Here is a 27390-nt window from a genome sequence, read left to right on the forward strand (position 1 = left end):
AAAACAGAAAGTATTTACATGGTCATATGTCAGCTTTCAGGGTAGCATAGTGACTTAGTAGCGCTGTTGCCGTACAGCAAAGTCTGTCCTTTCTTTGTGGAGTTTGCATGTTGTCCCTGTGTTTGCGTGGGTTCACTCTGGGTGCTCTGGCTCCCTCTCACTTTCAAAGACATGCAGGTTAGGTGAATTGGAAAGTTTCAATTGACAGTAGGTGTAAATGTGTTTGTCTCATTACATGTGGCCTTGTGATAGACTTGTCCAAGGTATTCCCTGCCTCTTGCTTGATGACTGCCCCACCCATGACCCTTATTTGGAATAAGTAGGTATAGAAAATGAATTAATGTCAGCATGTTTTTTTTTTAAGAAAAAACAGTATTAAATTAAATTTTTCATCCTTGAAAGTTCACAGATTTTAAATTTGTGCCGCTGACAGTTCTAGAGTTGTAAATATTTGACCAGTGTGGTGCACCGAGTGCAAGAGCACCATTTTTCCTTGTAATGTGAGCAGTTATTTTATGTCAAAGATTGAAGTGCTGTGGGATTCCTGCAGAATGAATTTCTGCACCTAATTTGCTTTTGTTAAACTAATCAAGTCATTATTTGAGTGGCGGTTTATTACACCTGTACATTTACAGTCAGAGCCTTCCATGTGCTCCTTATTTTGAGTTGCTTGTGGCTGTATTCAGTATCTCAAACATTCAGAAGTTCCTTGATTTATGTGACATGTGTCTTTGGCTCAGTTAGGTTATATGAAAGCATTTCACATGACTGTCACTTCTCTTGGACAGGAACTGCTGTCTGTTTGCATTCATAGAGTGTAATCCAGGACCATCAGCCTCAAGCTAACCCAAGATGATGATTATCTGCGTATTCTTCAGAAGAACATCACTGTCCATGGACAGAAAGAACAGGTGTTTCCAGTGAAGGTAACGACCACATACGGTTTTGTGTTATGTGTTTTGTGACTCAAACATCTGCTGTGTTTATGTATTAATGCATTCCAGCACCAGGCTGTCAGGATGGGGCACAAACCAGGTGGACACAAATGCGAACTCACAGCAGGTGCAGTTAGAATTAGGTTTAATCATTGAAGAAGGCAGGGATTTGGTTCACAGGTGGTCCAGCAATGAGGCAAAGGTACCGACAGACGTGAGGCTGAGGCTTGGTCGAAAAAACAGGCTGAGGTCAAAATACAAAGCGTGGTGGCAATCAAAGGCAGAGACAAAAACGTGGTCAAGGACAAAACAAGGTCTAATACCGGCAGGCTGAATACAAGACAAAAGGAGGCAGGAAACGACAGCTGGAAAGTGAAAGACATTCAACAATCAAGCAAGGGACTGTGAGACTGAGTGCTTAAATAACTGGTGGTGTGATTAGTGAAATGAGATTCAGGTGTCGTGAAGGTTCTGGAAGGGGGCGTGACTAGTGAACAGAGATAGGCATGAGACAAGATAGTGAAAGAAGGAAGACAGAGTGGGGTGATGAAACAGACAAAGATGTGTGAGCAGGTGCAAGAGCGGGAGTGAGTGAAAATGCAAAGCAGACTGAATCAAAGTGTGGGACACAAAGACACAAGAGCTGGAATAGTCAAAGAACAAGAGGCAATAACAGAAACCATGGACAGAATGCAGAACAACTATGACTGGTAACAAACTAAGCCTGAATATAAGAACTGAATACACAAATGAGAAGAGCAAAATAAACAACTGAAAAACAGAATAAACAAACCCAGTGACTAGAGAATAATGCAATTAATAAAACAAGATAACAGATAAACAGAAAATGCAATAAATAACAAATGCAACATAATCAAATAAGAAGCACTGCAGATAAATAACAAAACCCTGTGACTAAAGTATAATAAAGCAACACAAAATAAATGATAAACAGAGTGCAATAAATAACTAAAGGAACATAACCAGACAGGAAACACTTGCAGGTAAATAACCACCAAAAACTGACCAAAGCATAATACACACAATGTGATGAACAGAACTAAACTACAGCTACATAAGGAACCAAGAGTGAACAAATACAAGGATGATTGACAAACAAAACCAATGATGACAAAACACAGGAAATCTTTAAAATAGCAAGAGACAATGGAAAAAGAATGCTTTGATTTTTCTTTCCAAATAAAATTCTTGTTTGCAGCTAGATAGGCCTAACCCTAACCCACTGTAGTGGGCACATAATTCATATTTACCTTATTTTGAAGAGATGTTTTTCTCGCTACACTCGAGCTGGCACTGCCAGCATTAAAAATACATCTAACGAGAAGCACTCGAAGAGCGCAAACCTCCACCAAGGCCATAGAGTCACTGACCTCACATGGAATACCCTTTAGCAAAGAGACATTCCACATTGTTTCACGCATCTGCCATCATGTTTCAGATTCAGTGGTTAAACCCTTATGCTGCGTTCACACTGGGCGCGACACGAGCGACTGCAGCCACAGGTTGCCACGTAATTCCTATGTAATGACACGTTTTGGCGCCAAACCGCACAGCGTGACGCGGTGGATGCGAGTGAAGCGATGCGAGTGAAGCGATTTTGAGAGTTTTGCGTATTTGTAGCACGATATTGCGTCGCGTCACGTCGTGTTGCCCTCCTCCCCAAGTTGAAAAATCTGAACTTTTTCGTCTCTTCGCGCCGCGATGACCAATCACGGACTGGATATGTAGTGACGTGGAGATGTCTGGAGTTTGACTGAAGATGTGAACATGTCCTGTCTCTGGTAGCAGCCTGTGAGCAGGACTTATGTCTCTTTTGTCCTTTATTTCACAATTATGAGAGAGTTTTTGGAGTGAGCAGCAGCACCACAGCAGGGGGAGCGGAGTTTCTTTTTATTTTTATTTTACGTGCGCGCGCGAGGGAATCGTCCATGGAGATTATTTTACTTATTAACTACACAGATGTATAATAAAGCAAATGGTGACTGGTTTCTAAAGACAATTATGACAGAGTTTTTTTGGGAAAGAGCGAGGAGCAGCCTCACAGCAAGCCGTGGAGTTTCTTTCTTTCTTTTTTTTTTTGTTTACATGTGCACACGAGCGAATTGTCTGTTTGGAGAATATTTTATTAATTAACTACACAGATGTATAATAAAACAAATGGTGACTGGTTTCTAAACACAATTATGACAGAGTTTTTTGGGGGAAGAGCGAGCTGCAGCAAGCAGCGGAGTTTCTTTTTTTTTTTAATTGTTTACATGTGCGCGCGTGAATGGGACAGTTGGTCCTCAAACTGGGTCCCGCAGATGCGGAAGGACCGCTGACAGCGGCCGTCATCCAGACGCAGCTCTTGCAGCAAATAATGATATTCTCTGTATTGGGAGCTTTTCACAACAACTCGCTCCGTGTGAAAGGTCCGTCATGATGACTTGACTCCGAGTGGAATGGAAGCTCCTCCTATTTGATGACGCACCAGGGCGAATTTTCGCAGCGAAAGTCCACCCAAGCAGAGCGACACACCGGGCGAAGGAAGTGCGTCCGTCGCCACGCGACCCCCGCGAATTTGTAGCGTCTGATCGTGCCCGGTGTGAACGCGGCATTAGATCTTCAGCAAATATATTTATAAACTGCATGAACTACACAAGTTTTTTTAAAATTTTCTAATAAGTTTATTCAATGAGGAGAAACAAATGCTGCATTATTGTTGTGTCGTAACTTAATTTTTGTTCAGCCTTTGTGACCTGTCTTCATGAAGTTAGATGCAAAAATGTTGAATTTGGCAATGATAAAGAATCCTTAAAAAGAATTACTGGATCCGGATCGTGTTCTGGATCATTATCAAAATTTAATGACTTCTAAGTTAGGCCAAGATACACCCCTGGTAAAAATTTCATTGAAATCTGTTGAGGATTTTTTGAGTAATCCTGCTAACAATCCAACCAACCAACCAACCAACAAACAAACACACGCGACCGAAAACATAACCTTCTCCTCCTTCGGAGGTAATAAGTTTAAACCAGACTGAACAAGATCATTAACAAATAATAAATACATATCTTGCAACACAACTGATTTTACGTCTTCAGCAGCACACACATAGAGAATATCACCGTGCTGTTCAGCGCTACTTCCTGCTTCAAGGCTTCATAATCTTGCATATTTCAAAGTTCCACATGACAGTCACTAAACATCTGATTGCCATTGTAACCTTTGCGTTTTTTGATTCTTTCATATGTCTAGCCACAGTTAATAAGCCGATAACTGCTTTAAAGTTCTGTGTCCACACCACAGCTGTTCTGCTGAGATTTCTAACACAATGTCGTATCCTCTCCAAGCCTTAACTAAAATAAAACATGGCCATCAAGCATGGTAAAGAATGGGGCCGGAAATTTGTCTGACTTGGAAAAATAAGGAATGGATTCTGGGTCAATTTTTATGTTGTGGCATTTTCTGTCCTTCCATCCCAAAAATGGTATAAGCATTCTGAAATTAACTCCTCTCACACTTTTAGGAGGAATTTTGTGAAACTTGGTACAAGTCCTTGTTATAGGTTGGTAATGTGCATATTGTAATACTATGCAAGCTCGACACATTTGGGCAGAGTTATGGCCCTTGATTAACACACAAAAGACACACAGTAAATTTTGCAGAGTAAATATACTCGGCCAGGATAACATTTGCCAACCACACGCACGCCATATGTTGGAGGGAGCACACGAACACGTGTTGTGGGAGGAGCCGACACTCTGGCACACCACATATGCACTTGGCAACTTCACAGTCATGGGGGCACGTAGACAGATTTCACCGCCAGCTCGAAAGTGATCATTTGCTGACTGTTTTCAGCCGCTGGAGTGCGCAAATACTTGTAGTAACAGGTTTACGAGGCATTGGAGGCAGCTACGATTTTACATGTATTACATATGATTCCTGCTTCATTCATGCACCATTCGACCACATTTGTACTATGTGTGAAGGGGCCCTTAACAAATCTAGACTCTGTTAGTTTCATGAGTGGGTGCCTGCATTCTGAAATCAACTCCTCTCACATTTTTAAGAGGAATTTTGTGAAACGTGGTACCAGTCCTTGTTATAGGTTGCTAATACGCATATTATCAAATCCTTCAAGTTGGACCAATTTTACCAGCGTTATGACCCTTGATTAACAAACCTAGACACTGCCAGTTTCATGAGTTGGTGTCTGCATTCTGAAACCAACTATCAAATACCAATGGTGGGCACAGCTAACCAGAAAGTTAACTTCGATAACCATTAATCAGATAACTGAAAAGTTATCTTTTATGACGATAAACCAATAAACTGCGAAAAAAAAATCTTTATTACAGCTAACCGATAACTATTAGTATTGATTCGGACGTGGCCACATCAGATTACACTTTTGACTTCTGATAAACCAGTTTCACTTTAAGCGCCGCAGGGGCTGCTGGGTAAATTGAAGGATCACAAACACAAAAAACACACTAAAAATGAATAAATAAAAAATAAAACCCCAAACACTGTCATCATCTTTCAAAAGCAGTAAAACAGTATTAGAAGTTTATCTTTGTATTAGATACAGCGTCATTTATGATCTAAAAGCTGCCATTTTTTTCACGTGCTTTGAACCCTATGGCGTAAACAACCAAAATGCGTCCATTAATGCATTGATTGGCAGAGTAAAATAGATGTAGTAAATATAAGTTATAGTGGGATTCATCTGAAAAAATAATCATCCTGGGATTATCCAAAATGATCTAAACAGTGAAGAAACGTCCCTCTGCACACAGTTGCGCCATGAGATGTCCTCTTTCCCACCGAGTCTTGCCGATACTGTCAGCCACAAAGAAATAAAATAATGTTAAAATTTGTCCGTTTTTTGTGTCAAATGGACGATAACACTTCTTCTTTCGGATCCAATGGCGGACGGCACCAGTTTAAGGTCCATTTACCGCCACCTACCGGACTGGTGAATGATTGCTGAGATTTTACAAAACCTTAACTCCTGGCAGCCATAACCATTTGATTAAATGCGATGAATTAATCCAGTGTCCTTTAGTTTTTTTAAATGATTCTTTTTGGACGATGTGTGATGGGTTTTGCAGCAGATTTCCAAGGGACAAGGGACGGAAACACTGTAACGTACAAAGTGAACCTGAACTACACTACCCACAATGCTCCCTGCGTCGACCGGTCAGTCACGTTTTGCATTTAATGCTGATATCATCAGCAAGCGACAGCCAGTCTGCCATAAATAAACACACAACAGACAGAATAAATATTTGATTTTAGGATTTACAAACATTTTTGACCTTTAAACTTTACTCACTTTATCAGAAAAAAAATGTTATTGACTGAAAGTTATCGGAACTAAATTTATCGGAAGATAATTGGTCTGATGATGGTTTTAAAACTCATCTGAATATCGTATTATGTGCAATGGTGTAGTAGACCAATCACGATCACTGTACTATCACTCTGAGATCCAAGATGGTATGATTTTTTTTCGCATTGATGAGTTATGAAAATTACAGATCATATAAAGTGACTAGTTTGATAACATTTGAAAATAAAATGGATCTTTAATATTTTGGTCACAATTTAACTGTATAGTAATTAGGGTTGGGTATCGAGAACCAGTTCTTTTCGGGTATCGTTAAAAAATGATTTGATCCACCGATATCAATAGTCTTTTTGCTTAACGATTCTCTCATCGGTCCTTCAGAGCAGCCGTTGCTTTTGAGGGTGTTAGTCGGGAAAATGATCATTCCTCTACATTGATTACACACCCTGCAGCGGGTCTGTAATCAGTTGTTTCTGCAGCACGACTCCACTTTGAAGCATGAACCAACAAAGCAATGCTTCGATCTGCTAGTTTGTTGGTTCTTTGATTCACTGCTCTTCAGAAGCGGCAAGTCTGCTTCTTAATATGTTAATCGTGAGTCACTTTTGTGTGGATTAAAGTCACTAACTGGGGCTCTTGTCTTGTTGCAGTCAAGAAACGAGAATCGTCCTCCATTCCATTGGCACAGCTCCAAACACTGCACGGCTCTCTGCTGAGACAGAGTCCGGTCGGAATTAATAACTTCAAAGCAAATTGCCGCTGTAAATAAAATGACACCTCTTTCCAAAAGATGTAACACAGACAATAAACTACAATCGACTAAAACGTTTTTTCCTCCCAAAATAAGTTGTCCTGCATTCTTTATGAATTACATCCTGACGTGCAGCACAGCCAGCTGCAAGAGCTCAGCTCGGATGTATGGAAAGACATTCATGCCAATAATGTCTGAAAGGAAATGCTTTTGACAAAAACTATAGATTTTGTTTATTTCTGTTTATGTCCAGAGATCAAGGATCCACCATCTAGAGTTTTTTATGTCCAGAGTTTAAGGATCCAGTGACCAATTTCACATTTATTTACTTTAACACTCAATAAAATGTTGTTGACATAGAAAACCTGTAAAGCCTACTTTTAGTACACAGAAAATTCACAAGAGGTATCGATAAGGGAATCGATGAGGAAACAGATCGATAAGCGGAATTGATAATGGTATCGATATCGATAAAATCTTATCAAAACCCATCCCTGATAGTAAGACGACAAAATCAGGCCCACACAGCTCTGTCAATTTTGTATTGATTTAATTTCTGATCTGGATACAACAGAGAAGAGTTTTGATTTCAAACCTGACTTTGAAAAACAACATTGTACTTGAAAATTTAACCAACAGCAGAAGATGAATGATTACAGATGATTCACAGCAGTAATTCAAATTGAACTGAACATGTTTTAAGAATGATGAGATATTGTATATGACATTCATTTGCAGTGTTCAATCTATGATGTGTAGCATGGCTAAATGCTCCATAGATTAGTCAACCTGCTAGACAAAATTAAATTTGTATAGCCATTTTTAACCATGTAAACATGAACATGTAAATATAGCAAATGATCAGTTTGACAAAAGTAAATCGACCACTGTTCATTTATGTCAGGTGCTGCTTTCTAGGCACCTGACCACCTATGCTACAGAAATCTATAAAACATTCTTTTTTAACATCTCATGTTCTCCATAATCATGAAATTAATATAAAGCCCAATTGCATCGTCATGTTCATGAAACTGGCTGACTGTCATGGGCTTGTTGGATTACAATAATATGTTTTTTGTCCAATTGTTTTTTTTTTTTAATTTATCACAAAAATGTCTGCATTAAATTTGTAGAGTGTCAAAACATTTTGTCTAAAATGGAAATAAGGTTAAAATGATCATTGTCTGGGATAATGAGAAAAAATGGACAGAAAACATGCTTGATAATAAATTTTTAAATTAACTTATCTCAGTTTTCACAATGCAAGTGTCAGTTGTCAAGTATCTGTACATGTACGTATTATCTGTACACTTTGTTATAAAGAAATCTATTACAATTACAAATTCCTCATAAAATCAGTTTATTTTTACATCCAAGTGTTGATTTATATTTTTTATTATTCATTATTTTTGCAACCCTGATATTATAAAAATGTGGATATCAAGTAATTTACTTGTCCCATGAATATTTCATGATTAGGTTCCACTGTAATGTAATAGATTAAACAATATATAGTACTGTAGAATTGCACCATTTGGCACATCAGAAAATATTGTTTACAAATTCGGTTATGTACAATGTATTTATTGTTATATGCACCATCCGTATGAATGATTTTCTAAAAAATATTGATGCCAAATGGGTTGAAGCTACTGTACCTTATTGTATATTGATGAAAAAGTGATAACTGGAAATTATAAAACAATATAACTGTGTTGATATTGTGTTTTTGTTCACATGATGTACAGTGCACACAATAGGACAATTTCTCAATTCCAATCCTTTGCATTGAGCCACCCCACCGGCGCAACACACGATTCACACGCACTGCACATGTGTTATGGGGGGGGGGCACTCTGGCACGCCACCTGTGTTGCTGTTTTCAGTGCTAGACTCGTGGGGGGTACTTTGACAAATTTCACATCCAGCTCGAAAGTGCTCACTGTTTTCGTGCTAACAGCGCGAATGGCCACACATTTTCTAAGTGTCAAGTGAGCGGTGTTGGATGTTTGTGTGTATTACCTGGAATTTGGCCAACACCTGCCGTGAGAGGGATCGAATGGGCTCTCACAGGGCACACTCTGTCTTTCAGCTGCTGGTGTGCGAAAATAGTTGTAGCGACATCTGTCCGAGGTGTTGGAGGCAACTCTGATTTTACATGCATTGCATACAATTCCTGCTCCATGCGCAATTCGGCCACATTCGTACTATGTGTGAAGGGGCCCTAAGATTTTAATGATTCTACTACTCTTTGTAGTCCTGCTTATTGGTCCACTGCTTTAACAGTATTCTTGTCTGTACATTTTAGAGGAAGAAATAATCAAATTAACAAAAGGATTAACTACACTTTATTTTATGTGTGGGCTCACCCCTTTAATCCCTTCATTATTGTGATCTTGGTTTTAAAGCTACTGCCTGAAGCAACAGAAAATCAAGAATGCATTACAAATTTTGTGGGTTTGAGAAAAAGGCAAAGCAATTATTGCTTAAATTAGCGAAAATTCTAAAAGAAAGTAGATTGTTGCTCATCTGCTGTCTGCTGTGACAGCGACACAGAGGAGGAAATCACTGTTCTGTGCTGCCGTGATACTAGCGAGGAGGGAGCGTTACTGTATGAGTCAGAACGGAGGAAAAAATAAAACTGTCACTCTTTAAATTTAACCCTGTAAGCTTGGTTGATGTCTCACATGCTTATTTTACGAGCTTGCCTGCAGTAGTTTTTCACTGATAACTTGGCATCCAGAGCTGTCCAACTGGACAGACCTCCAGCTGCTTTCCATCAGTTATTCCTCAAACCCGGTAGCTTTGCTAAACCACAACATTTGTGTAACGTTTAATGTTATGAGTGAGAGCGAAGTGCAGCTGGGCGAATGCGTGTTAAGCTCTGTTCATTGTACTTTCGAGTACACACCTCCTTATCTCTGCTGTCGAGCAGGAGGATTCTTTTCTCTCATAACATACCCTGAGTGTCTGAGATAGCGGTGGGAAAGGAGGGGTGGGAGGAGTGAGAAGAACAGAGGATGACTGTGGGAGAGTGACCGTGCTCAGTTCAGCCACTGAGTGACTCTTGTATCCAAGGACGAAAGTAGCAATGGTTCCAAACGCCACTTTTCGCCCACAGACGGCTGTGAAGAAATGAGGCAGCCACATAGGCGCTCAGTGCTCATATAGACTCAACAACCTCGTGGTCCCCGGGGTTTAATTTCTCTGTGTGGACTGTTAAGGCTGAGCATGAACCACACAGAAAGACAGACTCACTTAGCTTGAATGGGACTTCAGCCTTTACCCTGAAAGAGCTTTTATTTCACCCTGTTATTGCACCTAAACTGGTGTTTGTGTCTGTGTATGACAGAGGAGCAGCCTGGAGTGGAATTAGTAACAGGTGCCGCATGTCGAGGTGGATTTAAAGGTGTGGAGGAGAGCTGAAGATCATGGGGAAATCAAACAGCAAGCTCAAGCCGGAGGTGGTGGAAGAGTTGACAAGAAAAACCTACTGTGAGTACCTACAAGTCTTTTTTTTTTGAAAGATTAAGATGAGAAATTAGATTAAATAATGCTAACAGTGTTTTCATACAGCCTGTAATGTCATTAGGTGAAGAAGTGTTAATTAAAATGAGCACCTATTAGTTATTCGCATTAACTTTAGTGCTCAATGTTTTAAACCCAATTTTCCACCAACGAAGTTCCACACAGACAGTACAGTAAAAACCTCTGCTGCTGGGTGTGCATACGTTGGAATTCTGTAGGAGTTTGTCCTAATCAAATAGAGCTGTGTTTGAATGTCAGTTGTAATAAACTGCTCATTTGATTTAAGTTTAGAAAATGTTGTGCTTAGGGTTTGCCAGAATTTATAGCCAGGATCTTTAAATCACAGTGATTCAATTAAACTAGATATGTAGATGCAGAAGAGTATTATAGCAGCTATAAAATTCAGGATGTGTGTGTTTGTGTGTGTGTGTGTGTGTGTGTGTGTGTGTGTGTGTGTGTGTGTGTGTGTGTGTGTGTGTGTGTGTGTGTGTGTGTGTGCACATGCTACTTTTTACCATTTTTACATGGCGTTAATGGACCTTCTGAAATTACATGTTTTCTTCAACAAAGAAGTCAGATGTATTTTCTTAGATACTCCTGGTTGAAGTTAAAATAAATCATTCTTGAATCTGCAAACATTTTCACTAGAGATTCCATTAGTGAAGAGCTGTTGAGAAGAAACTATGTTAATCGTTTGTGTGTTATTTCTGGAGTATAGTATTATTATTTGAAGAGCACAGCATGCAGGTGTGGGTGGGAGTTGACGTGCCCTGGCTGCTTAATCACAGTGTTATTTGTGTGGTGGGTTTTGCCATAGCTGAACCAAGGAAGGCTGTTGTGGCAGGAAATTGCTGTGGAGGAAGATTGGGCTTCGTGCTGGGTTGGGCTGCTTACTGCTGTCCTTTACTCCTTGACTCTCCCACTCTCTTACCCTTTCACCCTGCCTCTCTTGCTTTATTCCCTAATTGCCCTCTTTGAGTGGGGAATGGAATAGTATAATTAGGATCTTATCTGGTTAGCATCGCTGAGAGCGGTACCAAGTGCTTTCTCACAGCACAGTCATCCTTGTTCTCTCAGTGCTTGATTGAAAATCTAACATTTCTGCTATTATTCATCCTGTTACCATCTTTCTGTTGCTCTCTTATGAGAAGCTTTGCCTGCTATCTTTGTTCAACAGTTTGTTTTAGGTCTTAACAGTCCAGGTATTTTGTAAAAAAAAAAAAAAATCATGCCTGCAGTATGTGATTTTGTGCTTCTGTGGGAAGTGAAACAGTTATTTTTCTTAGCAGGCCCGTATCACCTTCTGTTTTGACAGGCCAGGCCTGAAATCTGCAATGAGTAATTATAGCCCATCACATCTACAACTGACATTATTTGCAATTAAGAGTTGTAGATATTAGGAATACACTGGTAATGGAAAGAAACCAGTGATAAGATGAACTGCATGTTACAAAATTGAATTCATATGTCACTGTTTGTTTTCATTAATATTTCAAGATAAATGCTTCTGAAATGGTAAAGCACTGGTATGGCAATTGCATTACCAGGATATGTTTCACATAGTACAGAGTATTTCAAGCTCAGATGTTGTGCAAAACTGCAAAAATACAAAAACAAACATTATATATATATATATATACGAGGGCTGTCCGTAAAGTATAGGTCCTTTTTATTTTTTTCAAAAACTATATGGATTTCATTCATATGTTTTACGTCAGACATGCTTGAACCCTCGTGCGCATGCGTGAGTTTTTCCATTTTTTTGGATTTTTTTAATGAAAGACGTGCGGACGGGTCCGCGCGTCGGGATGCAGCCGACGCGGCGCGGCGGCACAGGAAAACACCTCCGTGTTGATAACCATTTGTTAAAATCCAGTTGGCTTTTGATGGCTTTCAGTGGAGTGAGTATATGAGAAATTGTTTATCAGCTGGAGATGTTCCAACTTGTCCTTAAGGCTTCCAGCAGACGTGTTTTTCCTGTGACGGAGCGTCGCGGCGGCTGCGAGCCAACGCTGCAATCCGCCCGCACGTCTTTCATTAAAAAAATCTCCTTTAACAGTGGAATATCCGGATAAAATGCTGAAACCGACTTCTTCTGAAACTTCTCTGTTCTCTCACGACGTCCTGGATCAACAGAGCCTGAAATGTGGAGGTTTTAAGCTTGAAACAGGCTGATGACGCTGCCTGAGAGCGCTGCACGACGTCTCGCACTGTGGGAAGTCCTTAAAGCGACAGAATCACCTCAAAATCTCTCATCAGCTGTTAAAATTTTCACTGAAAACCAGCTTAATTTTTCGAACCATGTCCACTTCGATGTGTCTCACAGGTTTAGAAAAAATTTTGATCAAACAAAGCGCCAGTCTCTCAGCAACTTCTCAGACAAAGGAATTCCGACGAGGGGCTGGACGACTCCTCCCACAAGGAGTGCTCACAGGCGAATGACGTCACCGACAGGCGTGGAAAAACTCACGCATGTGCACGAGGGTTCAAGCATGTCTGACATAAAAACATATGAATGAAATCCATATAGTTTTTGAAAAAAATAAAAAGGACCTATACTTTACGGACAGACCTCGTATATATATATATATATATATATATATATATATATATATATATATATATATATATATATATATATATATATATATACAGTAGTGTTCAGAATAATAGTAGTGCTATGTGAAAAAAAAGATTAATCCAGGTTTTGAGTATATTTCTTATTGTTACATGGGAAACAAGGTACCAGTAGATTCAGTCGATTCTCACAAATCCAACAAAACCAAGCATTCATGATATACACACTCTTAAGGCTATGAAATTGGGTTATTAGTAAAAAAAAAGTAGAAAAGGGGGTGTTCACAATAATAGTAGTGTGGCATTCAGTCAGTGAGTTCGTCAATTTTGTGGAACAAACAGGTGTGAATCAGATGTCCCCTATTTAAGGATGAAGCCAGCACCTGTTGAACATGCTTTTCTCTTTGAAAGCCTGAGGAAAATGGAACGTTCAAGACATTGTTCAGAAGAACAGCGTAGTTTGATTAAAAAGTTGATTGGAGAGGGGAAAACTTATACGCAGGTGCAAAAAATTATAGACTGTTCATCTACAATGATCTCCAATGCTTTAAAATGGACAAAAAAAACCAGAGACGTGTGGAAGAAAATGGAAAACAACCATCAAAATGGATAGAAGAATAACCAGAATGGCAAAGGCTCACCCATTGATCAGCTCCATGATGATCAAAGACAGTCTGGAGTTACCTGTATGTGCTGTGACAGTTAGAAGACGCCTGTGTGAAGCTAATTTATTTGCAAGAATCCCCCGCAAAGTCCCTCTGTTAAATAAAAGACGTGCAGAAGAGGTTACAGTTTGCCAAAGAACATATCAAGAGAAATGGAGGAATATTTTGTGGACTGATGAGAGTAAAATTGTTCTTTTTGGGTGCAAGGGCCGCAGACAGTCTGTGAGACGACCCCCAAACTCTGAATTCAATCCACAGTTCACAGTGAAGACAGTGAAGCATGGTGGTGCAAGCATCGTGATATGGGCATGTTTCTCCTACTATGGTGTTGGGCCTATATATCACATACCAGGTATCATGGATCCGTTTGGATATGTCAAAATACTTGAAGAGGTCATGTTGCCTTATGCTGAACAGAACATGCCCTTGAAATGGGTGTTTCAACAAGACAATGACCCCAAGCACACTCGTAAACAAGCAAAATCTTGGTTCCAAACCAACAAAATTAATGCCTCACAGATGTGAAGAAATCATGAAAAACTGTGGTTATACAACTAAATACTAGTTTAGTGATTCACAGGATTGCTAAAAATGCAGTTTGAACATAATAGTTTTGAGTTTGTAGCGTCAACAGCAGATGCTACTATTATTGTGAATACCCCTTTTCTACTTTTTTTTTTACTAATAGCCCAATTTCATAGCCTTAAGAGTGTGCATATCATGAATGCTTGGTCTTGTTGGATTTGTGAGAATCTACTGAATCTACTGGTACCTTGTTTCCCATGTAACAATAAGAAATATACTCAAAACCTGGATTAATCTTTTTAGTCGCATAGCACTACTATTATTCTGAACACTACTTTATATATATTAGGGCTGCCACGACTAGTCGACTAGTCATGAGTTTGTCGACTGTTGAAACCGTCAACAACAAATTTAGTAGTCGACGAGTCATTTGCTTTGACCTTGAACCAATGAAGCAGTGCTTCGATCCACTGCTTCTCTTCAGAAGTGGCAACTCCGCTTCTTAATCCCTCTCAAAGCCATTAAAATATGTCAATCGTGAGTCACTTTTGTGCAGATTAAAGTGACTAACTGGGACTCCTGTCTTGTTGCAAGAAAGAAACAAGAATCATACTCCATTCCGTTGCTCCAAACGCTGTGCCACCGAGTCAAGTTAGAAAGGTAGAGTCCGCTTGGAATTAATAACTTCAAAGCGAATCATGTTTAAATCAAATGACACCTCTTTCCAAACGTTGTAATAGAAACAATAAACTGCAATCGATCAAAATGTTTGTTTTTTTCCTCGCAAAATGAGACATCCTGGCTGACGTGCAGGAGCCCCAGACTGTATGGCTGCAGACCTGTAGACTCCAGCAGCCAGCTGAGCTCAGCTCAGACACATGGAGTGCCATCCATGCCGTTAATGTCTGAAAGGAAATGCTTTTGACAAAAACTATAGGTTTTTTCTATCTATGTCCAGACATCAAGCATCCACCATGTAGAGTTTATTTATGTCCAGAGATCAAGGATCCAGTGACCAATTTAATATTTATTTACTTTAAGACTCCATAAAATGTTGTTGACATAGAAAACCTGTAAAGCCTACTTGTAGCACACAGAAAATTCACAGGAGGTATCGATAAGGGAATCGATAAGGAATTGGATTGATAAGCGGAATCGATAATGGTATCGATATCGATAAAATGTGATAAGCTGCAATTTATGTATGATCCGACTAGTCGATTAATCACAAAAATAATCGCTGACGAGTCAACTATCAAAATAGTTGTCTGTGGCAGCTCTAATATATATAGATATTTACATTAATTATTAAGATCCTATTGTCTTTGTAATTTGTAAATGTTCAATAAAGCCTTCTATCAATCATCATCAATAACAATATTACGTTTATGATCTTTTGACAAGAGCAGAAGTTAGCTTTGAGTTAGCGTGCACACTGACGTCCGCGAAATGTCTTGTAAATCCTTCCAGAGGTGTTATCCAGGTTGCAAAACAGTGTTTTCAGTTTAGAAGTTTATATCTCACTAGCTTTAACATACAGTAATATATGACAAAGAGGTTATATTTAGACACAAATGTAACGGTTTGCAGCTAGCCCATGACATCACCACGCTAACATCTGTGAACTGTCTTGTAAATCACTTCAGAGGTGTTATTAGGTTCCAAAACCAGCGTTTTCAGTTTTAGAAGTGTTTATTTCTTTGTTATTTAGTTTTTACAGAATATATGAGAAACATGTCATATAAACACATAATTGAAGCGGTTTTACAGATCAGCACATCACGCTGCCACTCTAGTTTAACTGGCTGTCAGCCAGACCACTCCAAAAAAAAAAAAAGAAACAGAATGTGACTTTTTGACCTCTTAAAATGCCTCTTAAAATAGGTTAAGGTTAGCCATCTTTGGTCTTGTCTAAGGGCCCCTTCACACATAGCGTGAATTTGGTCGATTTGTGCATTAAGTGCGCATGAAGCAGGAATCGTGTGCAAAATATGCAAAATCGCAGCTGCCTCATACACCTGTTGCTACAACTATTTGCGCACACCAGCAGCTGAAAGACATAGTGTGCGCTGCGCGAACCCATCAAACCCTCGTGCAGCAGTTGTCGGCCAAATTCCAGGTGACACACACGAACATCTAACACCGCTCTCATGGCACTTAGAAAATGTATGGCCATTTGCACTATTAACATGACAACAGTCAGTGTGTGGCATTGGTGTGTGCACTGAACTGACAAGAGGTGTGGCCGCCGACAGAAGCGGCTGTGGAGATCTGTCGTTCTGGACATCCCAGCTGGACAGCATGTACTGTGTTTGGATGGACATGGACTAACAACTGCCCACTGTGATGTGCATGTGTCTGCTTGCTGTCATCACGTGGACATAAATAAAAACATATATCGCTGTGGCGATGGGCTGCAGCAAAAGCGAGCACGCACGCTGCAGCCCATTGACAGGCTGCCCCCAGGTTGAAACGGACCATCAGATCATAACATGCAGTGGGCGATCTGACTGTCATGTCACCCATATGTGCTCTGTTCCACATGACGCGGTGTCAGTCCTGCGGCACGCCGGCAGGACATGCGCCAGCAGATGTGGACATGTGAGACGAGCAAACTCGTTTTCATTCATGTCATTTCATGACTGTACATCTGTGACCATGGGTCATCTACAGAGGAACAGACGGATCATATTTGTATTGTCCACTTGATAAGAGGGATTCTGTATAATGCATGGTGTGTGATTTTATTTTTTTTTTAAATACATCCATGTCCTTCGTGATATCAGGCAGTTTCCTGCACCTTTCACAGGCCAGTGATGGTAGCTCAGTGGTAAAGTTTCTGACTTGCAACCAGAGCTTTTGGAAAGTGTGGCTTTGAATCCTGTGGGTGACATGTATTTTTTTTTTTTTTTTTTTCACAGCAGTTGTGGTTCCCATGTGCACAAAACCATTGCAACATGTATTTTTTTTATTTTTTTTTTTTTCTTCACAGCAGCTGTGCAATGCAGTTACACATTGCGCAGCTACTGGCACTGTGTTCCCGCGTGCACAAACCGTCACACCGACATCGTGCACGCCTGCCCGTTGGCGCGATGTTTCGTGGTGCACTCATACGAGCTGTTCCAACGCGAGTTGCCCTGAGTTGTACATATTCGCATTATATGTGAAGGGGCCCTAAGGTCTGTGTCCCAAGAATGTTCCCTGTGCATTTGAAGACTCTGGCACTAATAGGCCTGGACTTATGCTGAGCACAGACAGACGGCCAGACGGACGGATGTATGGACGGACACAAAGTCTTCGCAATACCCGCTGCCGATGGCCATATTTCATGGCCACGGGTAAAAATAAAACAATCAACAGTCAATCAAAATAAAAAACTATGAAAAACATCCGAGGGCTGATGAAAACCCTGCATGCTCTGAAACAAACATGACTTTCTTTTATGACTTCTTGTGACTTTATTGTAACTCCAATTATGCCAATCAATCACAAATATGTTACTGATCATTATTATCACTTTATCAAGGCGTTGCTACGGCGGTATCATAGATTTACGTCGATGGTACCTGGCTATACCCGCCCGCTGTACATAAACAAATGATGTCATAGCGCGCAGCCCAAGAGCTTTCCGCAGAGAGGAAAAAATAAAACAAACTGTCCACAGAGGAAAAGATGAAAAGGCGAGAAGTGTGTTTTGGTCCCAATATGGACATTCCGGATGATTTTCTCATGGATTGTACGACAATGAACAGCAGCTAAAGCAGCTAGCTTGATGAGGACGCACTGCTGAATTTGAACAGCAGCATGTGCGCCAGGCGACAAGGCAGAAGTTAAGTGAGCCAACTTTTTATGTCCGCGTTACGTGTTGTGTATCTCAGTAAAAAGTGATAATAATGCAAATAACATGCTGTTGTTGTGCGGTATGCATTTTTCTGAGTCCCTCCATCCATCCCCTCGCCTGCAATGACAGCTATTCGCCCGAGTTAGACGAGGGCGAATAGCTGTCATTTTGGGCGACTGGGCATGGACGTCGGGCCTCTTGAAAATGCATACCGCCCTCCAAAAGCATGTTATTGTATTAATATCAACTTTAGATAATCACTCCAGCTCTGTTGGTTGTAGCGATATAGCAGAAAATATATTTTTTTGCATCATGTTGTTATTGACGTTGAGCTTGACCTTTGTCAAGTTAAGTATCTCAAGATATCTGGCCAGGTAATATTCCCACCATGGTAAATGAAAATCCATCCAGCTGTTTTAGTTATCTTAATCACAGACATACACAGGACTGATTACAATACCTTGCTTCATTGCTTTGCTGGAGCGCAGGTTAACAAAAACTACAACATTAAAAAAAAAAAAACAAAAAAAAAAACTAAAACCTTTCCCCCAACATTACTTTTACGTAGCCCAGAAGCCGGTGGACACCTGGCCAGTTGTTGATGTGTTGGGTGATTGTCCTTCTCTTTTTTCTGTTCTTCTGGGAAACCCTAGAAAATGTGTGTAGCCTTACATCAATTGTACGTAAGTTTCATTCGTACCAGAATTATTTTTTTGCAAATCACTGCAATGACATTACATGGATAACCCAGCCATCCTTTTAAAAAGACTGCTGGATGTAGGCCAGGCCTGTGTAATAACATGATGGTTTTGTAAGTTGTCAGAGCTATGAAATGGTTCACAGTGATAAAGTGCAAGCTGGATGTGTTGTTGTGGACCCTGCAGGGCTAACAAGCTGCATGGCGTAATTGAGTTATTGCCCGTTGCCTCTGACCAAGTTATGTAACACTAATAAATTCCAGCCATGGTAAATTGCCTCAGTTTTTTTTACTACATTGATTTCTGAAGCCAATTTAATGGCAGCTTGTCTTGGCTGACACTCATGAGATGGACCATGACTTTTAATGCCCAGTAGTGGGTCACATGATGGGCTTCATAATGAAACACTAAGCAGAACTAATTGAGGCAAAGTAGTACTCAAGCAAACTTTACCTCACTTGATTGCCTTTTTGGTGTCCCCTCAACTATTTACACAGAAGTGCAGTTATCACAGTAGAGAAGCTTTAGAAAGGGGATTAGAATGTAAACTATCTAATCCCGTTAACCAATGTCATTTATTTTTTGCGCTTTCTCTGTGTCTTGTGATGCAAAGTGTTGGTGTTGCCTAATATTACAGTTTTCTTTAACCCTTTTCTTTAAGTGACCAAGATATTTTAGAGACTAATATGACGGAGTGGGGTTATTTATGACCCCATTGACTTTATATTGAAATACTTATTTATAAATGTTTGTTTCAGGGTTCTTCATATTTATTTCACTCTCTAATATATTTGCTCATCATCCTTTTTATCCTCACTCTGGCATCAAGAATCGGTCTCAATGCTTGTGCAGCTGTAAATCTTGCTATTGTAGGTCTGTTGGCCATGCTTCCTTGCAAAACAGTAAAATATAATGATTAGAGTTAGAAAATTACAATAACATTTGAAGCTATAATGTTGAAAATCTCATAGATCTTCCCGGGGTCATAAGTGACCCTGCACAAGTTTGAATGCACTTGCCACACTGATCGTTGCAAAATTCTATGAACACACACACAGGACACATAGATTGACAAATTCATGGTAGGAAACTTTTTTCTGGTTAAAATGAGAAAAATGGTGCACAAAAAATATATGCTGGGGTCATAAATGACCCCATTTGGTTGCTTGAGCGTTAATAAATGAGAACTGGTTCTTTTCGGGTATTGTTAAGAAATGATTCAATCCACCAACATCAATAGCCTTTTTGCTTAACGATTCCCTTATCGGTCCTTCAGAGCAGCCGTTGTTTTGTAGTCCAGCGGTTAGGGACAATAGTTTGGCAAAATCATTCACATTGTGATAAAAGTGCCAGATTTGGTACATAAGTAGCTTAGGGTATTAGGTTTCATATAAAATCGAGACCCCAGCTGGATCTTCCTTGTGAGGGCAATTATATGGATTTTAATACATACCGCTAATTTTTGCCAAAATATCACAATTTTATAACGCATTTCTCATATATAGTTACTTCTAGCATGCTCATACACATGATTGTGGTGCCCAAAAGCCGTTTTAAAGGCCAGGGAGGTAAAATATTATATCACCAGTGTCTACACTTGATCTCTTGTCATAGCAAATATGCACCGCTTGGATGTACAGGAGCTTTGGGTTGCATTTGGAGTTGGAAAACACCAACGGTATATACCAGCTCACACAATTGCTGGCATTCTTGGGCATGAAACATGTCGACCATTGCCATTTTTCCATGCAGTCACTGGGTGTGACACTGTCTCATCTTTTGCTGGGAGAGGGAAGAAATCTGCTTTTGAGACCTGGAAAGTCTTTCCTGCTGTCACTCCTGTCTTCTCTGGTCTGTCAGCATGTCCTGAGTCTATACAAGGTGCTGATCTATCTTTACTGGAAAGATTTGTAGTCTTTCTGTACAAGAGGACCAGCCCTGATACCAGTGTAAACAAGGCCCGACAAACATTATTTGCACATGATGCCCGGACCATTGAGAACATACCACCAACTCAAGATGCTCTTCAGGAACACCTGAAGAGAGCTGCATATCAAGGTGGGCATATCTGGGGACAGTGCCTACAATCACTACAGCAGCTATCTAGCCCACAAGACTGGGGATGGCAACTCACTGATGGAAGATGGACTCCAAAGTGGACCACATTACAAGAAGCTTCAAAAGCTTGCCAGGAGCTGATTAAATGTGGATGCAAGAAAGCATGCAGGGGCCTCTGCAAATGCTATAGAGCAAGTTTACCATGCACTGCCCTTTGCTTCTGTAGTGGTAGCTGCCATCAGGACTAAATTACTATAATATCACCATTGCTGTTTGACAGGTGACCCTCCACAACTGAGTTGGTATCATCCTCTGATGTTTTTCAATGGAAGAGTTAAAAATGTTTGAAAAAGCAGTTCAACGCTTGAATGACCAGAGTGGTCACTTGGATATGTGTCCCTTGTATTATTTCTTGACAAGCCCATAACCCTATTTTTGCTGAATTTAGCAGTTAGAATTGACTTAATAGTTCAGAAATCAGTATTAATAATTTATGTAATAAACATACATAATCTCAGTATTTATTTGATATGTCATTTGTCCAGAAATATTTATACATATTCATTCAGAACAGGATAATATCACTCCTACCCCTTAATTACAGTCACACATGGGACTTTTTAGGTAGTTTTATAGCTGTTATAGATGGCTGTTATTATTACAGTAAAAAGAGGTAGAAAAATTATTAGGTACTTTTTGGGATTACACACAATTATCTGGTAACAACATGAAGTTTTGAAATGCAATCATAAAAAAATCATAAAATTTTTTAGGGATCTTTTCCTATACCCCTTATCAAACCCAGCATACCGCTTATCCAAGGCTTAATGGAAAATTAGTTGGTATATTTTAGTATATTTGGATATTTTTGACACAAATAGCAAATTTGGACACTTCATTTGGTTATAACAGTGAGTTTACAAGTTATTGTTGAAACCTGTCCACCTCCTAGAATTTGCACGATTTTCACAATTTTGCTATTTTAGGCCTAAAATTGTTTTTCTCTGGTCTGACTAACCAAGGTAGATTTTGATGTGGGTCCCTATCTTAAATTAATCTCCATATCTTAAAGAACATCTCTGCCAATTTTGGTGCTTTTATCACATTTTGAACGATTTTTCCCTTATCCACTGGACTATTGGGGGTGTTTCTCGGGAAAAATGATCATGTCTCTACATTGATTACAGAACCCCTGCAGGGTCTGTAATCAACACTTTCTGCAATGTGGCTCTTCTTTGAAGCTTGAAGCAATGAAGCATTGATCTGACCCGCTGCTTTGTTGGTTCTTTGTTTTATTTCGCTTTATCATAATTTTCCCTGCTAAAACCCAAAGAGCATATGTTTGTGAGTAATATTTACCTTTTTATGTTTAAATGTTAAAGTTAGCATTAAGCTGTTCGCATCTCAGCACGTTTGTGTGCATTTGTTTTCTGTATAATAATTAATGCCTCAGCGTTTGTTGTTGTAAAAGAGTCAAATGTGTTACAAATTGGAATATTTTTTAAATTTATTTTTGTTTATATATTAATAATAATAATAATAATAGCAACAACAATAATAGTAATAATAACTAATAATGCTACAATACAATTTTAGAGAAAGAGACAAAAAATACCCTGATTAAAAACACAACAGAAAATATAAAACCAACTAACAATGAACATAAATAAATAAATAAATATAGAAATAAATAACTGTTTCCTGTGAACACCTAGTGACTCTTACACCTCCACTTCATCCCTGTTTTATTTAAGTTTAATGACAATTTGTTTTGGTCAAACAATACTTTCAATTTAATTTCTTCTGTGATTTCCTCCAGAACAATCTGCCAAGCTAGTAAACTGCTGCATCCTAGTAAAGGCAGAATACTACTTGAATGAATTTGAATAAGTAAAGTTGGGTTTTTTTTCTCACCAAATGGGTGCTGCACTCACTGCAGTTTATTGTCTTGAACAGTCCCAGATTGCATTTCAGAGCTTCTGGAATTCAAACATTTTTGTGTGGGTGATGGTGGGGATTAATTTTCGGTTACAGCTTTTTTTTTTGTTTTTCACCACTTTCATCCCTGAATATGTCAATCGTGAGTCACTTTTGTGCGGATTAAAGTCACTAACTGGGACTCTTGTCTTGTTGCGAGAAAGAAACGAGACTCGTGCTCCGTTCTGTTCACATAGCTCCAAACGCTGCGCGGCTCTCTGCCGAGTCAAGTTAGAACGATAGAGTCCAGTCAGAATTAATAAACTCAAAGCGAAACGCTGTTTAAATCAATTGTCACCTCTTTCCAGATGTAATACAAACAAACTGCAATCGATCAAAACATTTTTTCCTCCCAAAATGAGACGTCCTGCCTGCGCTGACGTGCAGCAGTGGGCTGAGCTCAGCTCAGAGGTATGGAGAGACATTCATGCCAAAATGTCTGAAAGTAAATGCTTTTGACAAAAACTAGATTTTGTTTATTTTTTTATGTCCAGAGATCAAGGATACAGTGACCAATTTCATATTTATTTACTTTAAGCCTCAATAAAATGTTGTTGACATAAAAAACCTGTAAAGTCTACTTTTAGTTCACAGAAAATTCACAGGAGGTATTGATGAGGGAATCGATAAAGAATCGGATCGATAAGCAAAATCGATAATGGCATCGTTATCGATAAAATCTTATCAATACCCATCCCTATGTTTGAGTTTAACACTCTGTTTCCAGAGAGGACATGTTTGACAGACACGACATTTTATTTTTGAATGCTTGTTTCAGTCATTTCCCCACTGGGCAAAGATCCTGGGAGTTAGATTGTTATACAGCAGGCTTTGATAGGGAAATTAGTCCATTTAGTGGTTACCTACTAAATAAGTAATAGTTCTGGCAGCCCATCAAAATTAGCCGTCATGGAAATTACACAGATATTTTGGTAAAAACTGGTAAAATCCTCCTCTTTGATTCCAAAAATCAAAAATTGTGCAAAAATATACGAAAAACCAATTGATAGTCGTAATTTACATTAAAGATTGAATATTGTGATCATCATCACAATAATCATGATGCGTGCCATAACAAATCACACAGTTTCTGGCATCTTGGTTCTTGGAGTTATCTTAGCAGTGACATTCATGTCTCTAGATCCACAGCCTTTGAGATTGAGAGTCTGCTAAGAGCTTATGAAGCCATGAAAAGAATTTGAAGTTATAAGTTTGATCTGGTATTTATTTTTTCTTTCTTTCTTTCTTTCTTTCTTTCTTTCTTTCTTTCTTTCTTTCTTTCTTTCTTTCTATTATGATTTTAGAGGAGCTGTTTTATTTCCTGGTACTGTTCATATTGTAATTTAGTATAACAAATAAATATTTTATTTAACAATATTATTTAAACATTGGACCCCTTGTTTTCATTCAGGAAGATGTGTAAAGGTTCCTGGTTCAAGGTTTCTGTATGTTCTGTTTAAAAAATTATTGTTGTAAAAATTTTCCTTAAAAATGGGACATGATATTTGCCTCTGTCTCTCTTTTTTTTCTGCTGATCTGTAAATTTGGTAACATAAATGGGATTGGTCATTACACTGAAGAATAGAGAGAACACACACACATTGTGTGTGTGTGTGTGTGTGTGTATATGCAAATTGTTATATATGTATGTGCTGATATTTACTTTCCCTGCCTTTGAAACTACTAAATGAAATTTACATTGCACACAACTCTAATATCTTCGAGTAGACCGTGCAGTAATGATAATGTGAGCTGTTCAACAGTTAAACATTATTGTAAGAACATTATCGATTAATTCATCAGTTGTTTTTGCTTTTGGGTTGCTTTAGATTATAGGTGTAATAGAAGTGATAGAAAGCATCTGGCCTTAAACCTACAGCAGCATTAACTGAAAAAAGCCCTTCTCACAGGACCACCTGGTTAGACTAATGCTATTGATTTCCAGCCCTTTGTTTTCATTAGTCAGTCTAAGGCCAGAGTTGCATCAGTTCCATGAGAGGAAGATCAGAGACATTGCCACGAGGGCTTGGTTGATTAGATAATGTCAGCAAATGGTGCTTTTGTGGCCACAATAATCCATCCCTTCTCTTGAATTGTCCTTTTTCTTAAATGTGTGGTTGTTTATTCTTTTTGACATGTTTGTTTCTGTTATTTATTCCATTTACCCTCTATTAAAATTCATGGGATAATTTAAATGTGATAGTATTTCAGAACTGCAAAATTCTCTATTTTCTATGAGATGTCTGCTGATGATGTTAAATATTTTAGATCCAGTTAGCATTGAAAAAAATAGAGCCATGTTGATTAATGACAGTGGTGCTACCTTTTTTATTTTTTATTTTTACCCTCATCAAAACATGGCCATTGGGTATTGTGAGGGCTTTGCGTCCATCCGTCCATCTGTCTCCTCTGTGCTCAGCATAAGTCCAGTCTTATTATTGCCAGAGTCTTCAAATTCACAGGAAATACTCTAGGGACACAGATTTTGGACAAGTTCAAAGATGGCTAACCTTGACCTTTTTTTAAAAGGTAAAACCCTCATTCTGTTTCCTATTCTTATGCTATGAATCACGCAAATCCATTTTTTTTTTTTTTTTTTGGTGTGGAGGTGACAGTCAATCAGAGTACAGCGGCACTGTGACATCACTGGCTGGTCTCTGGCATCCAAGACCGCTTTGTTTGTGTCTAAATGTAACATGTTTCTCATATACTAAGTAAAAGCTAGCGAGAAATAAGCACTTCTAAAACTGAAAACGCTGTTTGTGTAACCTAATAACACCTCTGGAGTGATTTACATCTCACGAATGTCCGCCTGCACGTGCATCACGTGCAGTCAAAGCTAACTTCCGCTCCTTTCAAAAGTTCATGTATGCGCACATGCACGCCCTCCTGCAGATGTCATTATAACGTAAATAATTATTGATTTTATTCTGCAACATCAATATAAACATAGAGGTGAATGTATCAATGATACACGGATAACACAATAAACAATAAACATTTATTTCCGTCCTTGCGAAGTTATCACATGACAAAATTGAAGGGCTTGATTGAACATGTATATATATATATATATATATATATATATACACACACACACACACACACACACACACACTTATTATAAAAAGACAATGCTCAAACGGCCAAGGGTATTTTAGCATTGCATTATATTTTGTATATAAGAAGACTATTTTTTTGTTGGACTCTCAATGTTTTGCTCTGAGCTAATGTCAGCTTTTATTTGTCTTGCAGTTACAGAGAAGGAGGTGCAGCAGTGGTAAGTGGAGCTCATTCATTTTTAATGAAAATTTTTCCACTCCTGATGTGAAGCTATAGACAAGCATTTGTGCATTAAGTGGAACAACTTCCATGGAGGTCTGCAACTAATGATTATTTTCATGATCAAAAATTTTCACATTCAGTCACTTATCAGAAAAAAAAAAAAATCAGAAAAAAATAAATGACTATATGTAATAATAATTCTCAGAAATTATGTCTTCAAATGACTTACATTAACCTTTTTGGCATTGTGGGTGTCTGACTTTAATAACATAAACTTAACTAAGTGTAGTCATGAACTTAAGGTCAAGTAATCATTTATTATGTCTCAAATGATGGAACACCTTTTACAATTCCAGTAAAATATGTTGGATTCAAGTTTAGACATTCACAGGTTCAATAGTGATAATTATAACGTGAAAATATTTTGTTGAAGTTACACATTTTACAAAATGTTTTTTTCAGGAACACACCAGATCATCTCCTTGGATTAACCTTCATGTTTTTATAAAATAAATGAATTGTAACTAAAAGATTTGGAGTTATTGATAAAATGATGACATTTGGTAAGAGTGTTATTATGACACCAAAATGCAGAGTTTCTGATGCATGAAACGTCCATCAAACGGGTCCCTCCTTGGGGCTAAGAGCTCTGTGGACTGAAGAAAAGAAGTGACTGTTGACAGAAAAGGCTTTTTTTGCACACATTATTTGGAAAATATTGGTGCAGATTTTCTCTTGTCGTTATGTGGAGGTGTTTTGTCCAAAAGTCCCACATATAAAGGCACAAGCAAATTTTCACCAATGTTTTTAAAACATTGCAAATAAATAATAAATAAAGAAATCAATAAGTAAGCTTCTTCTGTTCCCTGCCTCACGCCCTACAACAGCTGGGATGGGCTCCAGCCCCCACGTGACCCTTAATTGGAGGAAGCAGGTATAGAAAATGGATGTGTTGATGTGTATCTCCCCTCCCCCCCACCTCCACCATGAAACACAGCAGTGTGGCCCCATAGAGGAACGTGTTTCAGACATACTACAGTTTATGTATTGAAAATTGTGCTTCTTGCCATGACTAAACAAAGTCTGATAGGGCCATGAATGACAATTTAAATTCTGTCTAGAATTGTTGTCCAGTATGAACTCTGGACATTGCCTGGAGTTGACAATAATATCTGGCTCCAGGAAGCAGTA

At 38.8% G+C, this 27390-nt stretch overlaps 1 protein-coding gene across 1 annotated transcript in view; it reads left to right on the top strand.

Moving 5' to 3' along the window:
- The first annotated feature begins 793 nt into the window (after positions 1-793).
- Positions 794-27390, top strand: part of ncs1b (neuronal calcium sensor 1b) — a 78881-nt gene continuing 52284 nt past the window's right edge. Inside the window, exons 1-3 of the mRNA XM_034169770.1 lie at positions 794-926; positions 10398-10540; positions 26170-26194. Coding sequence (XP_034025661.1) covers positions 10477-10540; positions 26170-26194 — 89 coding nt within the window. The 5' untranslated portion in view covers positions 794-926; positions 10398-10476. The remainder of the gene's footprint in view (positions 927-10397; positions 10541-26169; positions 26195-27390) is intronic.

This window comes from Thalassophryne amazonica, chromosome 5 (assembly GCF_902500255.1).
Source record: "Thalassophryne amazonica chromosome 5, fThaAma1.1, whole genome shotgun sequence".
Taxonomy (NCBI): Eukaryota; Metazoa; Chordata; class Actinopteri; order Batrachoidiformes; family Batrachoididae; genus Thalassophryne; species Thalassophryne amazonica.